General features: G+C 38.9%; 1 protein-coding gene across 7 annotated transcripts in view; it reads right to left on the reverse strand.

Annotated features, from left to right (window-relative positions):
- LOC147631984 (uncharacterized) overlaps positions 1-15,947 on the reverse strand; it is a 35,918-nt gene extending 19,971 nt beyond the window's left edge. For 2 of the 7 annotated variants that reach the window (XM_086808520.1, XM_086808526.1), the window contains exons 1-5: positions 15,317-15,946; positions 14,934-14,997; positions 13,335-14,835; positions 13,201-13,257; positions 13,037-13,109 (exon numbers count right to left, since the gene is read on the reverse strand). In XM_086808520.1, the coding sequence (XP_086664646.1) occupies positions 13,037-13,109; positions 13,201-13,257; positions 13,335-14,835; positions 14,934-14,985 (1,683 nt within the window). In that variant the 5' untranslated portion in view covers positions 14,986-14,997; positions 15,317-15,946. Of the gene's footprint in view, positions 1-112; positions 162-1,175; positions 1,498-1,659; positions 1,753-10,965; positions 11,610-13,035; positions 13,110-13,200; positions 13,258-13,334; positions 14,836-14,933; positions 14,998-15,316 lie in introns of those variants that run through there. The other 5 variants (XM_086808521.1, XM_086808523.1, XM_086808524.1 and 2 more) reach the window with 5 other exon arrangements.
- Positions 15,948-16,361: the final 414 nt, after the last annotated feature.

Genomic DNA, 16,361 nt, shown 5'->3' on the forward strand with positions numbered 1-16,361 from the left:
ATTGTTAGTTTTGAAAAGTTATTTTACTTTATAAAATAGTTGTATAAGGCATTTCCCTCATAACATTTCATTATAAGACTTCAAACAGATCAATTTATAACTTTGTTCTTACCTCATTCCTTCCCCTCGCTTGTCTTCTTGCACTTATGCAACCGTAAATCCTATGGAAAGATCGATGTGCAAAAAACTTTAGTGTTACACAAAGACTTATTCCTATGAGTTTGTGAGTACATGAAACACACCATGCAGCCCTATTACACATTGGATGGCTCCAACAAGCAAGTACAAGTAACATGTTTCGATGGCTTATATCACCTTTATCTTTAATAATGACAAGACCTTAATAGCAGCAACAACTTGAAGAGATTTACCGACACATTGCATCTACTAGGCTACTTCTTTGTTAAAGGATAGTGTGGATGGAGCCTTGTCCTCCACCTAATCAGGTTGTTCCTTGGAAACCACATCATGGCTAACAATTATCTTCTTTGCTTTTTGTATAGTTAGTAACCCTTTGACTCCCTTCTACATGGTTCTGGAACATGCACATATAGTACTCACATCCAAATGTCCTAAAATATGTAACTAAAGGTTTCTTACTAGAATAAGTTTTAGGTGTCATTCCATTCATTGCGTTTGTATAGCTCTTGTAACTCTTGTAAGGATATGCACTGCAGTGTTGACTGCCTTGACCTAAAAAGAGTTTTGTATTCCTTTTTTCTTTAATCATACTACACACCATCTCCACAAATGAATGATACTTATGCTCTCCAATGCCATTTTGTTGTGGAGCATGAGTAATTGTCAAATCTCTCTTAATCCTATGCTCCTTGGAGTAGGTATTAAACTCATTTAATGTATGATACTTATGCTCTGTGACACCATTTTGTTACGGAGTATGAGTAATTATTAAATCTCTCTTGATCCACTTATCCTTGTAGTAGGTATTAAGCTGACTTGATGTATGATACTTATTCTCTGTGACACCATTTTGTTACGGAGAATGAGTAATTATCAAATCTCTCTTGATCCTATGCTCCTTGTAGTAGACGTTAAACTCACTTGATGTGAATTCTCCTTCATTTAACGATTTGCCCTTATCCCAAAGAAAAAACACCCACATCTTCTTAATAAAGTCATTGATAAATAATAAGAAGTAGGAAGCACCACTCAATGGAGTGGTTGACATTCACCACACATAGACTTGTATGTACAAGCTCTAGAGGAGCATTTGCATAATTCTTACTTTCTTATATAAATGCATGGCAGTATTACTTATCCATCATATAAACTTCACACACATCTAAAATCTCTAAAAATGCTAGTAGATGTGCCAAAATCCTAGACCTTTGCATCTCTTTTGAAACTATAAAGATTAGATGGCCAAATCTCTCATAGCATAGTGGACATTATCTTGGGCTATAAAAGATGACAAGTCATAGAAGTTGATGCATCGGATTCCTCTCCCGATGACATTTCCATTGGCATCTATGATGACTGCACCAACAATCCTATTGATGAGAACATAACCTTTAAGTCGCAGTTAGCTTATATGGCCATAATTAATAGTAAATTACTCTTAATGTCACAACCACATTAAAAAATGCCATCAGACAAATTCTTACTATCACCATTTGCTAGAAACAAAAGAATTGGTACCTAAATCAATGGGTGGGCATTTGGCATTGTTCCCAACTGCTACCAGGATGGACTCCCCATAGGCTTGAGGGAGGTATACCCTAGGGGGGTTCCTAAAAATATGTAAGTATAGCACGTGAGTTCAAATGAAGGGGTTTTTAATTCAAAATTTTAAGGTAAAATTTTGAAAATAACATTTACAGAAGGGGTTATTTCAATCCATATTTAAAAAAAAAACCATATGTCCATAAATAAAAAGGCATCATTTTAATTATGAAAAATTCATAGGTAAGGGGTTTTTTAAATACCCCTTGAATGCATGTGATACATACGGTTTCTTAGTAGTGCACGCCCAAGGGTATACCTGCCCTTTTGATTGGGTTGTATGTTAGAATGCTTCACTAATGATCCATGAACTATCAAACGCTAATGAATTTTTCTCCTTTGCACATATTTCTTCTATTGCTATGAAATGCCTTAATTCCACTTCAACATTGATTTCGGTCTCCTTCAAAGGCTGCAAAGTGCTATTCTTCTCACTTTCTTTCTTTAGGCTAAATGATTTGACCACATGAGTAGGCTTAAACCATAATAGAAACACTTTACCTTTGATTTCTTTTTCTATTGCCACAAATAGCTTTAATTCCTTTAGCAATATTCTAAGACTCCTTTAAAGGATGCAAAGTTGGATATAAAATCTTATGAAACATTTAAAATGTCTCTTTAACAATAAAGTGATCTTCTTTAAGTAGTAGAAACCAGTGAGCAACTTGTTGAAACTGTACCACCTTATCATGCTTTCAGCTAGTTCCATTCCTTTCATTTGCTTTCTTCACTCTACATGATTTGAACACATGACCATGCTTGTCAGCAACACTTTTCCTTTGATATCTTCTTCTTCTCAAAATCTTTGGGGATGCTAGAGCCCTTTTTCTTGGCTTTCTTTGCATTTACAGAGAGAATGCATCGTAATTGTCATATCTTTCTTTATATTGCATCAGATGATCCAAAATTGATGACCTAGTTTTCCATAATAATAGCACTTCATGCTATTTTCACTTTGGTTTCTTTACACCTTGGCCTCTCTTGCTCCCCCTAACTTTAGAATGGCCTCTTCCACTTGTTTGTGCATGATTACATTTATATTGTTGTTGCCCACAATTGTTTTTTCCAAAATGACCTACACCATGGCCTCTAGATGAAGATATACCTGTACCTTTATCTGTGCCCTTTTCTACATATTTCCTAAAGATGATTTACTCATAGAATTCATCTCCTCAATGATAAGAAGGGCTACAAGGTCCTCAAAGTTTGGAAAGTTTTCTCAAGTTCGGATGGATTTCCAAAATGAATCACACTCTTTTATAAGCCAATTCAATGTGATCACTGACACCAAGTCATTACCATGGTAGGAGCTCCAACAATAGATCTCCTATCGAGAGCATCAACAAGCCCTTTAACTATCAATGAGTAATCACTAATATTCATCTTATTCCTTTGCACATTATGTAGCTTTTTTTTCAATTACATATTTGTTGACTTGGTACTTATGCTATGTAACTTACCCAAGGTATCCCATGTAACCTTAGGTGTCACTGCATTGTATATAAAACCTATCATAGCATCCATGTCATGCTAATAGTAGATAATGAGGAAATAACTTTGTTGGCTTTCTCATGCCAAGTCTTAAAGGCCTATGCTTGTTGAGGAGTAGCATTTTCTTTTTATCTCCAAATCCTTCTCGTTACCTAAAATAAACACTCAGTATCCTATTCTTGTGCATCTTCTTGCTCACAATTTGGGATAGATTGTCCGACACGGCTACTTATGAAACAGTTCTTGTAGAAACTTCTACACGTATGATAAATGTGTTATACTGTATATGGACCAATCACATAAACAAACATCCACCAACAAATTACAAATCTCAAATTATTTACGTAGATTGTCCTCAACCAATGTTTTACACAAACTTTGCACCAAACTAGAATTTGGGCATACATAGTCAAAATTGATGCTTTCATAAAGTGCCTATGAAAAACTTATATAGCCAAAAATGGGACTTGAAATGGCCTCAAATACAAATTCCAAAATCAATACGTTCTTTCATATTTTGTCCCACATAATATATTTCCTATTTACTTCACCTATGAAGGGCAGCTCTAGATGTGATAGTGCACCTTACTATTGTGCTTTCCTGATTCTCTTTCCTAGTAGTAGCTACTTGTGGAGAGTTTCTTCCAAAAAGAAGGGAATTATATGGACTTACCCTTATATATATATCTCTTTCTTTTCTTGTCTCTTTCTTGCCTATTAAGCTCTTCACACAAACCACGGCCTTGATATGCCATGGGGGAGAGAGTGAGCTTGAGCTCTTTCTTTCCTCTTGAGCTCTTCACACAAACGGATGCTCTGATACCATGAGAAGAATGTGGGGGAGAGAGTGAGCTTGATCTCGTTTTGTAAAGAAAACACACATATATAAGAGTAGACAAGCCTTGATACCATGAGAAGAATGTGGGGGAGAGAGTGAGCTTGATCTCCCTATAAAGAAAACACACATATATAAGAGTAGACAAGCACAAAAGAGAGATGGATGTCTAATTTTTTTTTATATTCTCTTCTCTTCTCTATAAACATTACATAAACATAAGAGCACATACTGTATGGGAAAAGTATTGTACTACTATAGCATCCATTTGGTTGGTGCATAACATGAACTCGACTACATACGCTGGTGCTATGACTATGCCATAACTCTAATGAACCAAAGTGGCTCTCACATAACCTGTAAACCATAGGTAACATACTCGGAAGGTTCACTATTATGTAAAACTGTGTATATCACGTGCGTTCAAGAACTTATTTAAAAACTCCTTATCTGTAAAATTTTCATGAATAAAACACACCCTTTTTATATTCAATCTATAAATATCCCCTTTAAATGGTACCCTTATGTATGTAAAAAATGGAATTAAAAAACCCCTTTTTGTTAAACCCATGTGCTACACATATATTTATGAGTGACCCCCTTGAGGTAACATATCACCTATAATCTCACCAACCATTCTAATGACATATGTGTAGAGATATCATCCTGACGTTTCACGCATATCCATAATATTTGAGCTTGATATCTTATGCATAGACTTGCATAAAGCTTCTTGCAAGCTCTATGCATAGACTTGAAAGTTTAATGTAAGTTTAATGCATAGGCTTGTATAAAACTCTATGCATAGGCTTAGAGCTTCATGCATATGCTATCAAGATCTATGCATAGGCTTGCAAGCTTTATGCAAGGTCTATGAATAGGCTATGCATAAAGCTCTATGGATTAGGCTTGCATAAAGCTTTGTCCATAGACTGTATGCATATGCTTGCATAAAGCTTATGCATAGGCTTCTTGCAAGCTCTATGCATAAAGCCTATGCATAGGGTTGCAAGCTCTATGTATGGAATTAGTGATTCATGCATAGGCTTGCAGCTTTATGTAATCTTTGCATAGGCTCTGCATAAAGCTCTATGCATTAGGCTTGCATAAATCTTCTTACAAGCTTGATGCATAGGCTTGCATAATGCCTATGCATAAAGCTTCCTGCAAGCTCACTTTATTTAATCTTATGTTTCATGCACTAATCACTTTGTTTAATCTTATGTTTTATTCATAAGCGTTTTCTTTGGCTTCACAAAAAGGGATAAAGCCTCTTTTTCTTTTAATTTTTTATGCAAGTTCTAAGTTTATTTCACCCTTGGGTGCCGGATTTAGGTTTAGTTTGGGCTTGAAAGCTCTATATAGCATAGGCTTGCATAAAGCTTCTTACAAGCTCTATTCATAAAGACTATACATAGACTTGCACACTTAATGCATAGGCTTGCATAAAGCTCTATGCATAAGCTTAGAGCTTCATGCATAGGCTTGCAAGATCTATGCATAGGATTGCAATCTCTATGCATAAAGCTCTAAGCATTATGCTTGCATAATGTGTTATGCATTGGCTTGCATAAAGCTTATGCATAGGCTTCTGCATAAAGTTTATGCATAGGCTTCTTGAAAGCTCTATGCATAAATCCTATGCATAGGATTGCAAGCTAAATTATGCGTAGGTTTACATAAATCTCTATGCATAGGCTTAGAGCTTCATGCATTGGCTTGCAAACTTTATGCATAGGCTTAGACATTCATGCATAAGTTTACAAGCTCTATGCAAAGGCTTGCAAGCTTTATGCAAGCTCTATGCTAAGCTATGCATAAAGCTCTATGCATTATGCTTGCATAAAGATTATTGCAAGCTCTATGCATACGCTGAGAGCTTTATGCTGCATAGGATTTCAAGTTCTACGTTCTAAGCTCTAAGTTTGAAGTTCTCTTTTTATTTAAATTATTTATGCAAGTTCTAAGTTTATTTAATCCTTGGGTGCCGGGTTTAGGTTTAATTTAGGCCTGCATAAAGCTCTATGTATACAAGCTTTATGCATAGGCTTGCAAGCGGAAAGCATAGGCTCTATGCATAAGCTTGCATAAAGCTACTTGCATATGATAATAGATTAATTTCTCTACATTATGTTACAAGTGTTTGGAATCTCATCACCAACCAAAGGACGATAAAGATGGGGAGAACGAATTGGAAAGCATTTTGTAATGATGATGAGAACTCGAACACTTGTACATCATGTGGAGATACTGTTTATGAGTATATGCAAGAAGCTTGCATAAAGCTTTATGTGTACGCCATAATGTGTACGCCGTAAGGGCATTTGGGCATAAGGACGTTAAGAGGACGTTAAGCATAATGCATAAGCTATATGCTTAAATCTTAATACATAGGCCATATGTAGTAATGCAATAATGCTTTTAACCCTATACATCCATCAATGCTTACTCAATGTAATGCATTTGTGCAGGTTTATTTTTGATGGCTAGACCTTAAAAGTTAATGAAGATAAACAATAACATGTTATTGCTGCTCATGTACCAAAATGATGAAGATGCATACAGCATTGTGGTTACACTCAAGAAGAAATCAATAAAGCCCAAGAGAAGTTTTTTGAAGTAATCACAGAGTGGAGTCATAATTATCTTATTTCTTCTACACAAGGAACAACAGCTCATACTCAACTTGTCGATTTAGTGCAACGAGCTCAACAAAATGTACTTTAAGATTTAGGTGTAATGAACTATGTAATTTGAAATTTACAATATAATCCATGATATTTTTGGCTTATTATAATTATTTTTTGTGTTTTAAGTGTTCTAATTATTATAACTAGAGTATAAATAATGTGATTTAAAAAAAATGGAGACAGAATGGGGGAGATTTGTGGGAACACATGTCCCCACCACAAATCTCTCCCATTGTGTCTCCGATTTTTTCTTTTGCAGATAGTATGCGGCTATAGCCACGTGTGGCTATATATACTGCTCTATAAATGCTTACTATACACACAACTATTTTGCTCCTATACACATAGTTATTGACGTTGTTGTACACGTGGTTATTGACACTGCTGTAGCCGCGTGATATTTTTTTCCATTTATAGATCCTTTTGAAATTTTCACGGCTATGCTCTTCGCTTGTTGTAGTGCACCTCCCCTCCCCCCCCTTTCATCTCTACATCAAATTTGATATAATAATTATAAAAAACATGTGAGTTTTGTTCTTGCTCCATGTTTGCATCCATACATTTCAATATCTTCAAGCCAAGGTTAGCTTCTAAGTGCCACTCAAGACTTGTCCATGTAGACATTTTGTCACCTTCCACCTTTAATACTATCATGTGGATGTCTATCATCATGTGCATGTGCGTATTAATATTATCATATGTGTGTGTGCAATACATCAACATAAGTATCTATATGAGATACAGCATCATCGTCATCATCTATGCCGATGTGGTATACAACCTCAGTAATATAATCACGACTACTCAAGAATGTAGGATACTTAAAAAAGTGACCATAGGAAATCCCAACTAAGAAAAACTAACCCATCTACCTATAGGAAGTATCATAATGACAAAGAGTCAAGGGATTGCAGAATGTACCTCATCTCATAGACAATGAGCATTTGTACTCAATAAACTTTACAACTCCATCCTCAATCTTTCGCGTGAATGGGCTATTTCCTCATCATGAGAGGTAGATGATGCTGAAGAATCCAGTGTGGCTGATGTCTAGATGCCCCAAATGTATGCACAAAGTCACTAAAGTGATATATAATCTGATCTAGTCCATGATACTATGTGCAAAGGATCCCCAATAGAAGCCTAGCATCACACATGCACCCCCAATCATTGAGAGTGACGAAATGATGTCATCGCACCAAAGAGAAAGGAACATGGTGAGTAGCAAAAAGGTAGTAGTAATAAACCATGGTTTCTTGTGTGAACAACACCAACATGCTCAAAGCTGGGAACAAGGTCTACAAAAGCCCCAAAGCCTGCCCTCAATACGCTAGGCATGTGAAAAGGGCTAGCGATGCACGAGGAACTCACACCGAGTGTGTGAACAATTACCAATAAAAACCAAGGCATATAAACACACTCCCATAAAATACTCCAAGTGTGTGAATACCAAGGTAAGAAAAGGAAAGAGGAGTGTGTGAAAAGATGAAAACCTCTAGAGTAAGGGAGAGTGTAAAATAGGTAGTAGTTAGGGTTATAGGGCTAAAGGTTTCAAAATTTTTTTACTTCTTCTTCCTCACGGCAGCTCACACTAGCTGTATGGTGGTCGAGCTTCCTCCTCTAGTGGGCTGAGGCTGCGCACGCTCAATGACGCCAACACTAGATTACAGAAAAACTGCATCTCTCGTTCTGTTGGTAGAACCACTGGCCTTCTCTAGTGGGTTGAGAGTTCTTTGAGCTCAGTGATGCCACCCATTGCTTGCATTATATGTATATTTTTTTCTTTGTTTTTTTAAAAACTGTGCTATGCTTAAAGCTCTGACGACTGTGTCCGTTTTACTGCTTCAACGACCTCATTATTTTAAAACTGCACTATGCTTAAAGCTCCGACATCACGACTATGTGAATTTACTGCTCCGACTGTGTCCGGCCTGCTCTCGGTGCTTGGCTGAGCTTGTGTGCAAGCTATGATGGCACTACTGCACGACTATGGATCTCTCTCAAGTGCGCTACGATGGAAATATTGCAAGGAAGCCCATGATGTGGTTGGCAGAAGGAAGCCTTCCTATCCCTTGAAAACATGCCTAGCTTTGGTTGCTTCAAAATCCTCTGTTCTTTCAGCTGAGAGGGGTTGATCAGTGATGTAGTACCCCTGCTCTTTGGAGCAGCTTCCTCTGTACCTACATTCAGCGTTGCAATGGTGATCCTGTTCAAACGGTGATGTAGTACTTGAACGGTGACGTAGAACTTGCACGATCTCGTCTCTGTTTGGATCCTTGGTGGGGCACCAACGGGCTGGCTGCCCGGAGGTAAACAAGCAGGCTAGCTACCTAGAGGTGAACAAGTAGGCTCTACTTGTGGGTGTGTGCAATGGGCTGGCCGCATGGAGCTGAACAATGGAGGTGAACAAAAGGCTCGACTGCTTGGTGTGTGAATAAATATCAAAGCATTCCTATTGGATAGCAAATCTGGTAGCATATATCAACCACCTAATGAAAATGGCCCAAGGTTGCCTTTGTCAACAGATGCATATGATCCATCCCTGAACTGAATGCTCTAACATACTCCCTGAAGATCCAGCTTTCACTTCCTGATTTTGTGTATCCAACTGAAATGAAGCTGCCTTACTAGTGGTTGCATGCTTACGGCTGCTTACTTCTTCTTTGCTGGGTCTCCGCGTAATCCTCTGCCATGCACTATGCCATCTCCTTTGTTATCCTAGTGTTGTTTCCCTCTCTGTATGCCTATTCGCGAGGTCGCCATGGCCACCATATATGTCTATATTTTCTCTCGTTCTGTATGAGTGTTGGATACTAAAACCCAGACGGCTGACCCAGCATATTGCCCGATTGCATTGTCGAACATCGCAATAAAACCACCGCTTTGTCGGGGATAGCATGCACATATTTTGTGTTTCTTATTGCTGCATCAAGTCTATAGTTAAACTGATGAATACCTTTCCAGTTGTATAAACCAAGGTGTGAAACCTCTCTGTTACTATACCACCTTGTGGTTAATAATACATTGCTATACTACACTTCAAGTAACGATTTGTACTAACTTCAACCATTGGTTGCCTGCTAGTATTGCAATATTGTTCTCTTTGTATAGCTTAATGGTACCAACTTTTTACATAGATCAGTTTTTAAGTTTGCTTTCTTTTATGTTTTACCTTTTCCACTCTAAACTGTTACTGACCCTTGTATGAAGATATGGAAGCCCGAGCACCAGTTGTGCTTTGGTGCTTACACCAGAAGGGTTGGGTTCAACTCCCAACAGGGTGTTGCAAGTTAAAGGATGAAGTAAGTTTCCATACATGGGAAGATGCAAATTTGGAAGCTAAACCCATTGAAGTAGGGTAGAAGAGACAAATACCTAGATGTAAACAAGTAGCTAGGTATTTGAAATCACATGGGTTTGTATGTAAGAGGAAGATATTTGGTGTCTTGCATAGATATGACGGAAGCGATAGTAAAAAGAAAGAAATGGAACTTAGAAGTTTCATGGTTGAATTAATGTAGATGTAGGAAGAGGAATTTTACGAATGTCGTGAGATTTTTCCATATGTACTAGTGACTATTATAACACAACAAACTTTGCATAAATCTACAATAAAACTATAATTTATACCCTTTCTTGATGAGCTCTGCACTAAGATTTGTGTAGCAACCCCAACAGTTCACTCCAAATTGCCAAGATTCCCCATAAACTAGGCAAATGTCAAAGAAAACTAGGGTTCATGGATAGATTTGGTAAGAAGAAACACTAATCAAGAAACTATATACAAAACTTAGAGAATAGGATTTTTAAAAATAGAATAAAAATTAATTAACACTAATCTCAATACTAATCCACACAAATCAAGATAACATAAATCTTGAAAAACTATGTAAAACTTAATCCGAAAATGAGTGAGTCTTAATCACTAACAAAATCAACACCAAATTGCCAAGATCAAAGCAAAGTTACCAAAAGCAAAGCTCTCATACACCATTGAAAGAAAGCTACATCTTGATTAACCTAGATATTTCGACTAGCTTAGCCTAGATTAGTCTTGATTAGCCTGAATTAGGGAGAAAAGTTAAAGATCTAGGGTGCAATGTTATAAAGGTCATCAAAAGATATAAAAGAGTAATAAAGTCAAAAGGCATACAATAGCAATGACTTATATAACCACTTGCCCTAAAATATAACCACTTGCCCTAAAATATATCCACAGTGGCCCATGGACAAAGCCTATTTGCCTAAACACCAATGTGTATATGTGCAAGTGAAAAAAATCTTTATTACAACTACTATGGCAAGCCATAGTATCCATGGTTAATAAAAGCCATAGTATGCACGGCGACCATGTCTAAGTAGAGGTTGTTAACAAAATATAGATAGTGTGGTTGTTGACATGGTAAGCCATAGTATCCATGGTTAATCAAAGTATCCTTGTCAAGGTTTTAAAACAACCATTCCAAGCCATAATATCCATGTTGAGTGGAGAAAACCCGTGTAAGTAGAGGTTGTTAAACTCATCATAATGGTAGTAACTTACTTCTAACAAAGACATGGAATCTTGGACATAATGATGACCACCAAATATGGCATATACACTCAAAATCATACATTTTTAGCCATGGTAACATTGTATGGAATTGGCAGCAAAGGTCGAGCAATAAACCCTTCCTCGTATGTGCATCTACGACAATTGTATAGAATGCTTCATATCCCTTATGGCTAATTCCAGCACAATCCGATATATCATATTTTGGTGTCATCTGCTTTTTGGACCACTTGTTAAATAGGCCAATCCTTGTCTGCTTCCTCCATCGCCATACCCCATTATCTCACCCATAAAATAGCTATAAAAATTTATAACAACATAATTAGGTAATCTATAAATATTTTATGTCATTTTTTTCGTGTTAATTCTATGAATATCTTTAACTCACAATACATTTTTGTGTTTTCATAAATATGTGCATTTTCATGTCATCGACTTTGAGTGTAAGACAATTTAAGCTCAAATGTAGTTGATCTTCAAGCATTAAATAAATAGATAATTTTGTATGGTTAGACACAATAGTTAATCCCTATGCACACCGATAGAAACATTCCATGAAGAAGCTCATTTACTTGCTTCATGATCTCCTCTTCTGGGATGAACTTACACGATAGATAGACTGGCCTATTACCATCCCCTTGTGATAAATAAAACACCTTAATTACCAAAAAAATCCATCACTAGACAACCCAATCTTGATTGAGGCCCATGGGAAATCACTAGCTAGGCATTTCGATACATGGATTGATATACATGTAGATTGTACGTGTAGATTATCTAATGTAACCAACCTAAGGTACAATGTGGCAGCTAGCATGCGTAACATGTGTGATCCATTATAGAACCCAACAAGTCTTGCTCACCCATTTGTGATCTATTGTAACACACAACAAGTCCCATTGATGACAGAGGTAAATTTTTAATGGTGCGGCTTTTTGAGGATGTATGGAATCGAATTAGTAAGAGACGTTAAGGAACTTAGCTTGATAAGAATTGAAGCTACATAAAAGGAGTAATGAAGGAGTAGATCTTTGCATACTGGCCACCCAAAGATAGGACCTTGTTTGTTCTTATACATGATACAAACTTATTTGTTGTGGATCAACAATATGTGTAATACTAATATGTCATGTTCACTATCAAACTATACTCCTCTTTCATAGGTTTTGAGACCAAGTACATGCGATTTGTTCTTATACATTATACAAACTCATCTATTGTGGATCAAGAATATGTAATACTTATATGTGCTCCTCACTATCAAAGTATACCCTTCTTTCATAGGTTTTGAGACCAAGTATGCGATGTCCTAAAATAGTTTCACTTTTCTCTTCAAATATTTCCAGAGTAATGGAGCTTGTGTTCAAGAAATAGTAATAGTGTACTTATTAGGCTTCAATCTAGCATCCAACTTGTAAAGTGTGTCGGACATACTTTAGCATATCTCTTTTAAAGCATTAGTAACTTGTAATGTGTGTCCAGACTTTTGTGGATTTGTGGACACACTTTAGCATGTCTATTAAGGTCGAGTAACCTGTAAGAGTATTTAGATTTGCATTTACAAGCTTTAGATTTGCACTTACAAGCAATATTTAGATTTGCAATAAGAAAGAAAATATCAAACAGTATAGCCATCGCAAACTATATATGCTCTCTTTTTTTATGTATAAGGACTATAAATGAACTTCATAATTATTTCGATCGGCTAAAGAGTAAAAGGAATACCTCATCTTCTCCTGATAATCTAAGCTTGCTCATCAGGTACTTTTTAAGGACCGAAATTTGCATCTTTTCGTCTCTGCATAAAACGTAAGCAAGAACCCTAGTAATTAGCAGCAAGAAATTATAAACCAAACCGTGACTGGGGGAGACAGTCGTAGATTACGCACCTGATGCGCAGGTATATTTTGTGCATGGGAGAAAGCTCTTCACAATCATCGTTGTCACTGCAAAAACAAGAAGGCGCGCTAGGTTATGGTTGGGTGGAGAAAGAAAATTGGCCTTAGGATTAAAGTGAGCTTACCCAGATCGAGCTGCCTCCAGAGATAACCAGAGCCCCGCGTTGCGGCGCGCTAATGGCGAGATGGAGAGGCGGAGACGGTGATTCACGCCGGGATTAAGTGACGGCGGCGGCGTGGTGATATTTCGGTGGTGTCCCTCCCCCAAGTTAGGAAAGCTCCGTCCCACAGATTCCGGCACTCTCTGCTCATGCATATTATGCGTTTCTGTCGTTGAACCCCTCACAATGCCCTTCCATGGCATCTGCTCTGTCGCCATACCCTTTGACAAACGCCACCTTCCCTGGCTGCCGCCTCCGGAAGGCCACCCCGATGCCGCTGTCGGCCGATGAATCTCCGACACAAAGCGTGCCGCTGCCTGTTCCATCGGCGCCGCCTGGATGACCTCCGACGATCCCCAATCATCAAGAAAAGCGCGATCTGCATAGACAACTTGAGGCTGCGCCTGATCGTAAGAAAATCCGGTGCCACCTTCCGGCGCTCGCCACTGATGAAAAGCAGCCGTTGGATCGTTGCTTTGGCTAGCTACGAACCGCTCATGATCAACTGCAAAACAGTGGCGGTTCCCATCGAATCTAGGCCCGCGGATGCGGTTCATCATCGCAGAGAAGGCTGCTGGAGATGGGTGATACGTGGAAGGAATTGGTCGCGGAATATTGCCACAATGACTAGATCCGGCAGAGATCTCCGACAGATTCATCGGGCTTCTCGGCATTTTCATGAAGGCACCGTGCTCCGTCACCTTAGGCTTCTCAGGCAGCAGCTGCAGGGTCACCAAGCCAGACTCTGGTGATTCGACTGTACAGTCTCTACCACTTTCCTCTCCCTTTGTTTCAAAATTTGCCACCCCACACGGAAAGCCGAGGCGAAGCTCCAGCCAGCTTTCCTCTCTGCCGGAATCAACATATTCCAGCATAGAGCCCAGGTATCTCTCTGTCGTACGTCCATGCATGGGGTATGAGACTGTCGGAGCAGAAAAGCGGTCAGATTCACGGAAGCCAATTCGATTGCTAGCGGCGGCAGTAGAAGTACTTCTTCTTGCAGATGTCGGCGAAGCTTGTCTCTTCTCTTTGTCGTCAACGTTGCTGTTGTCGTGCTGAGGCTGGTGTGGAAAGGAACCTTCAGAAGTTCCGGCAGCTAATCGTGAGGCTGGTTGAAAAGGTAAGGGGGGGGCGTTGGAGTTGCTGCTTTTGGAACCATCTTCTTCAGCACTACCCATTTGTTCTGCCGTGAGATCGGAGTCGCCGGAGAAGTAAGCAACGCTCACGTCGGAGCCGGATTGATGATTATGATCAGGAAAATCTCCGGCATGGCTTTTCTGTATATGCAGGAGGGTGGCTTCTTCTTCTTCCTCTACTTCTTCTTCTTCTTCTTCTTTTTGCAGCAGCTCAACATCCTCTTGTGATGGCATAGGCGCTTGGCTAATTAATCTTCTTTTGTCTATATGGTTATTAACTCCAGAAGAATCATGCAGATTATCTTGCCCACTGAGTGTCATATCCCAAACTGCACGACACCAACGAAATTGACCCTCCACATCAATTTATCGGCCTGAAAGAAAAGGTTTAATTATAGTTTTAACCTTAAAAAAATCAACACTCGACCTATGTGGGCATGCGTCCCTCGGCTTCCCTCACCTCTTTGTTCAATCTCCATACAAAACCCCCCCTGCAAAATACAACATTAACTTGTCATGCAGTTGATCCATATATAGTATATACCCTGGCCATTACTCAGATTTTAACTGAAACTGCCCTCTAATTAAGTCTTCCTTGCTTTAAGACGTCAGTAAAACACTTTCCATGCTCATGAACCTAAGGACAAGCAGCCGGCTTTAAACACTACAATGTTACTAGTTTCTCATATTTTCACTAGGGCTAGCTGTTGCAACTGAATGAAGGTGACCCGTAAAGCTTACTATGACCGCTGCACTCAAGCCATTCCTTAACTATATAATACTTGTCTAAGAAACAAGGAAGGTAATCACCTTTAAACTTTCTTTTACCGCCTGTGGGGACGTTCTTAGTCCTGTGTTATTTAAATCAGGAGATTGCTAATAGGTTAATTATGGTTGATCATTAAAATAGCCAGGATCTATTTTACTCTTGTGCTGCAAGAGCATGTAAAGGGTTATTGTTTTGTCCAGAACAAAGCACACTTAGTCAAGGTACAGGATAACTGTGTGATACTGTGTGATTTTGGAGACGGAAAGGTAAATGAACGAGGCTTACTGCTTGAGAAGGCAAGCTTCTACCCTTAGGTTATTTAGACTTATTTGTATATTTATGACTGCAAAGACCAGGTCATACTAAAGAGAGGGAAGTAGAGTCACTTAGAGAAAGTGAGAAGGTAGACGTAGGAGGGCGACATGGAGCAACTAGAGGTGAAAGAATGTGTGAGACAAGGCGGAGGATGGGACAAAAGAGACTACAAAACAAACTATGGAAGGAAGCTGCAAGAGACAAAAGAGAACCAATGGATTGTTTATGTGAAACGTGTGAATAACTAGAACGGATTTAGAGGCGATGGATCATGGCTATGGCAAGAGGCACGCGTGCTGGAGTCAGGTAAACGGCGCGGGGCACGAGGGGAAGGCGATGTCTGCAAAAGCCTTGAAAGAAGTGGTGGGTTTCCCCTCCACTATTTTTAATAGCCACCGTTCGTGCACGTGTCACTCAACAAACCCCCTCCTTCAACGTACCTACCTATCACACATTGCCACTTGTCTTTAAAGGTCCCCTTCCTTGGCCACACAAGCGCCTCCAACTCGTCCTTGACTCCTTGGCCTTTGAACCCCTCTTTTTTTCTCTCTCTTCACACATTGCTTGTGAGTACTCTTATTGTTGGGTTACCTTCACACATGGCCGTGTCCCACATCGAATCATACATGCCTTTCGCTGCACACTGCACATCATTCCTTATATACTCCCCAATCCCAATGCAAGGGTCCCATTTGAGTACTCCATGCTCCTTCCAAGTTCCTTCTCTCCTAGAATAAGAACTATTCTTATGCATTCTATCCTCTTGCAGAA

This window comes from Cibotium barometz, chromosome 14 (genome assembly GCF_041138505.1).
Source record: "Cibotium barometz isolate CiBa-2024 chromosome 14, ASM4113850v1, whole genome shotgun sequence".
NCBI classification, from domain to species: Eukaryota; Viridiplantae; Streptophyta; class Polypodiopsida; order Cyatheales; family Cibotiaceae; genus Cibotium; species Cibotium barometz.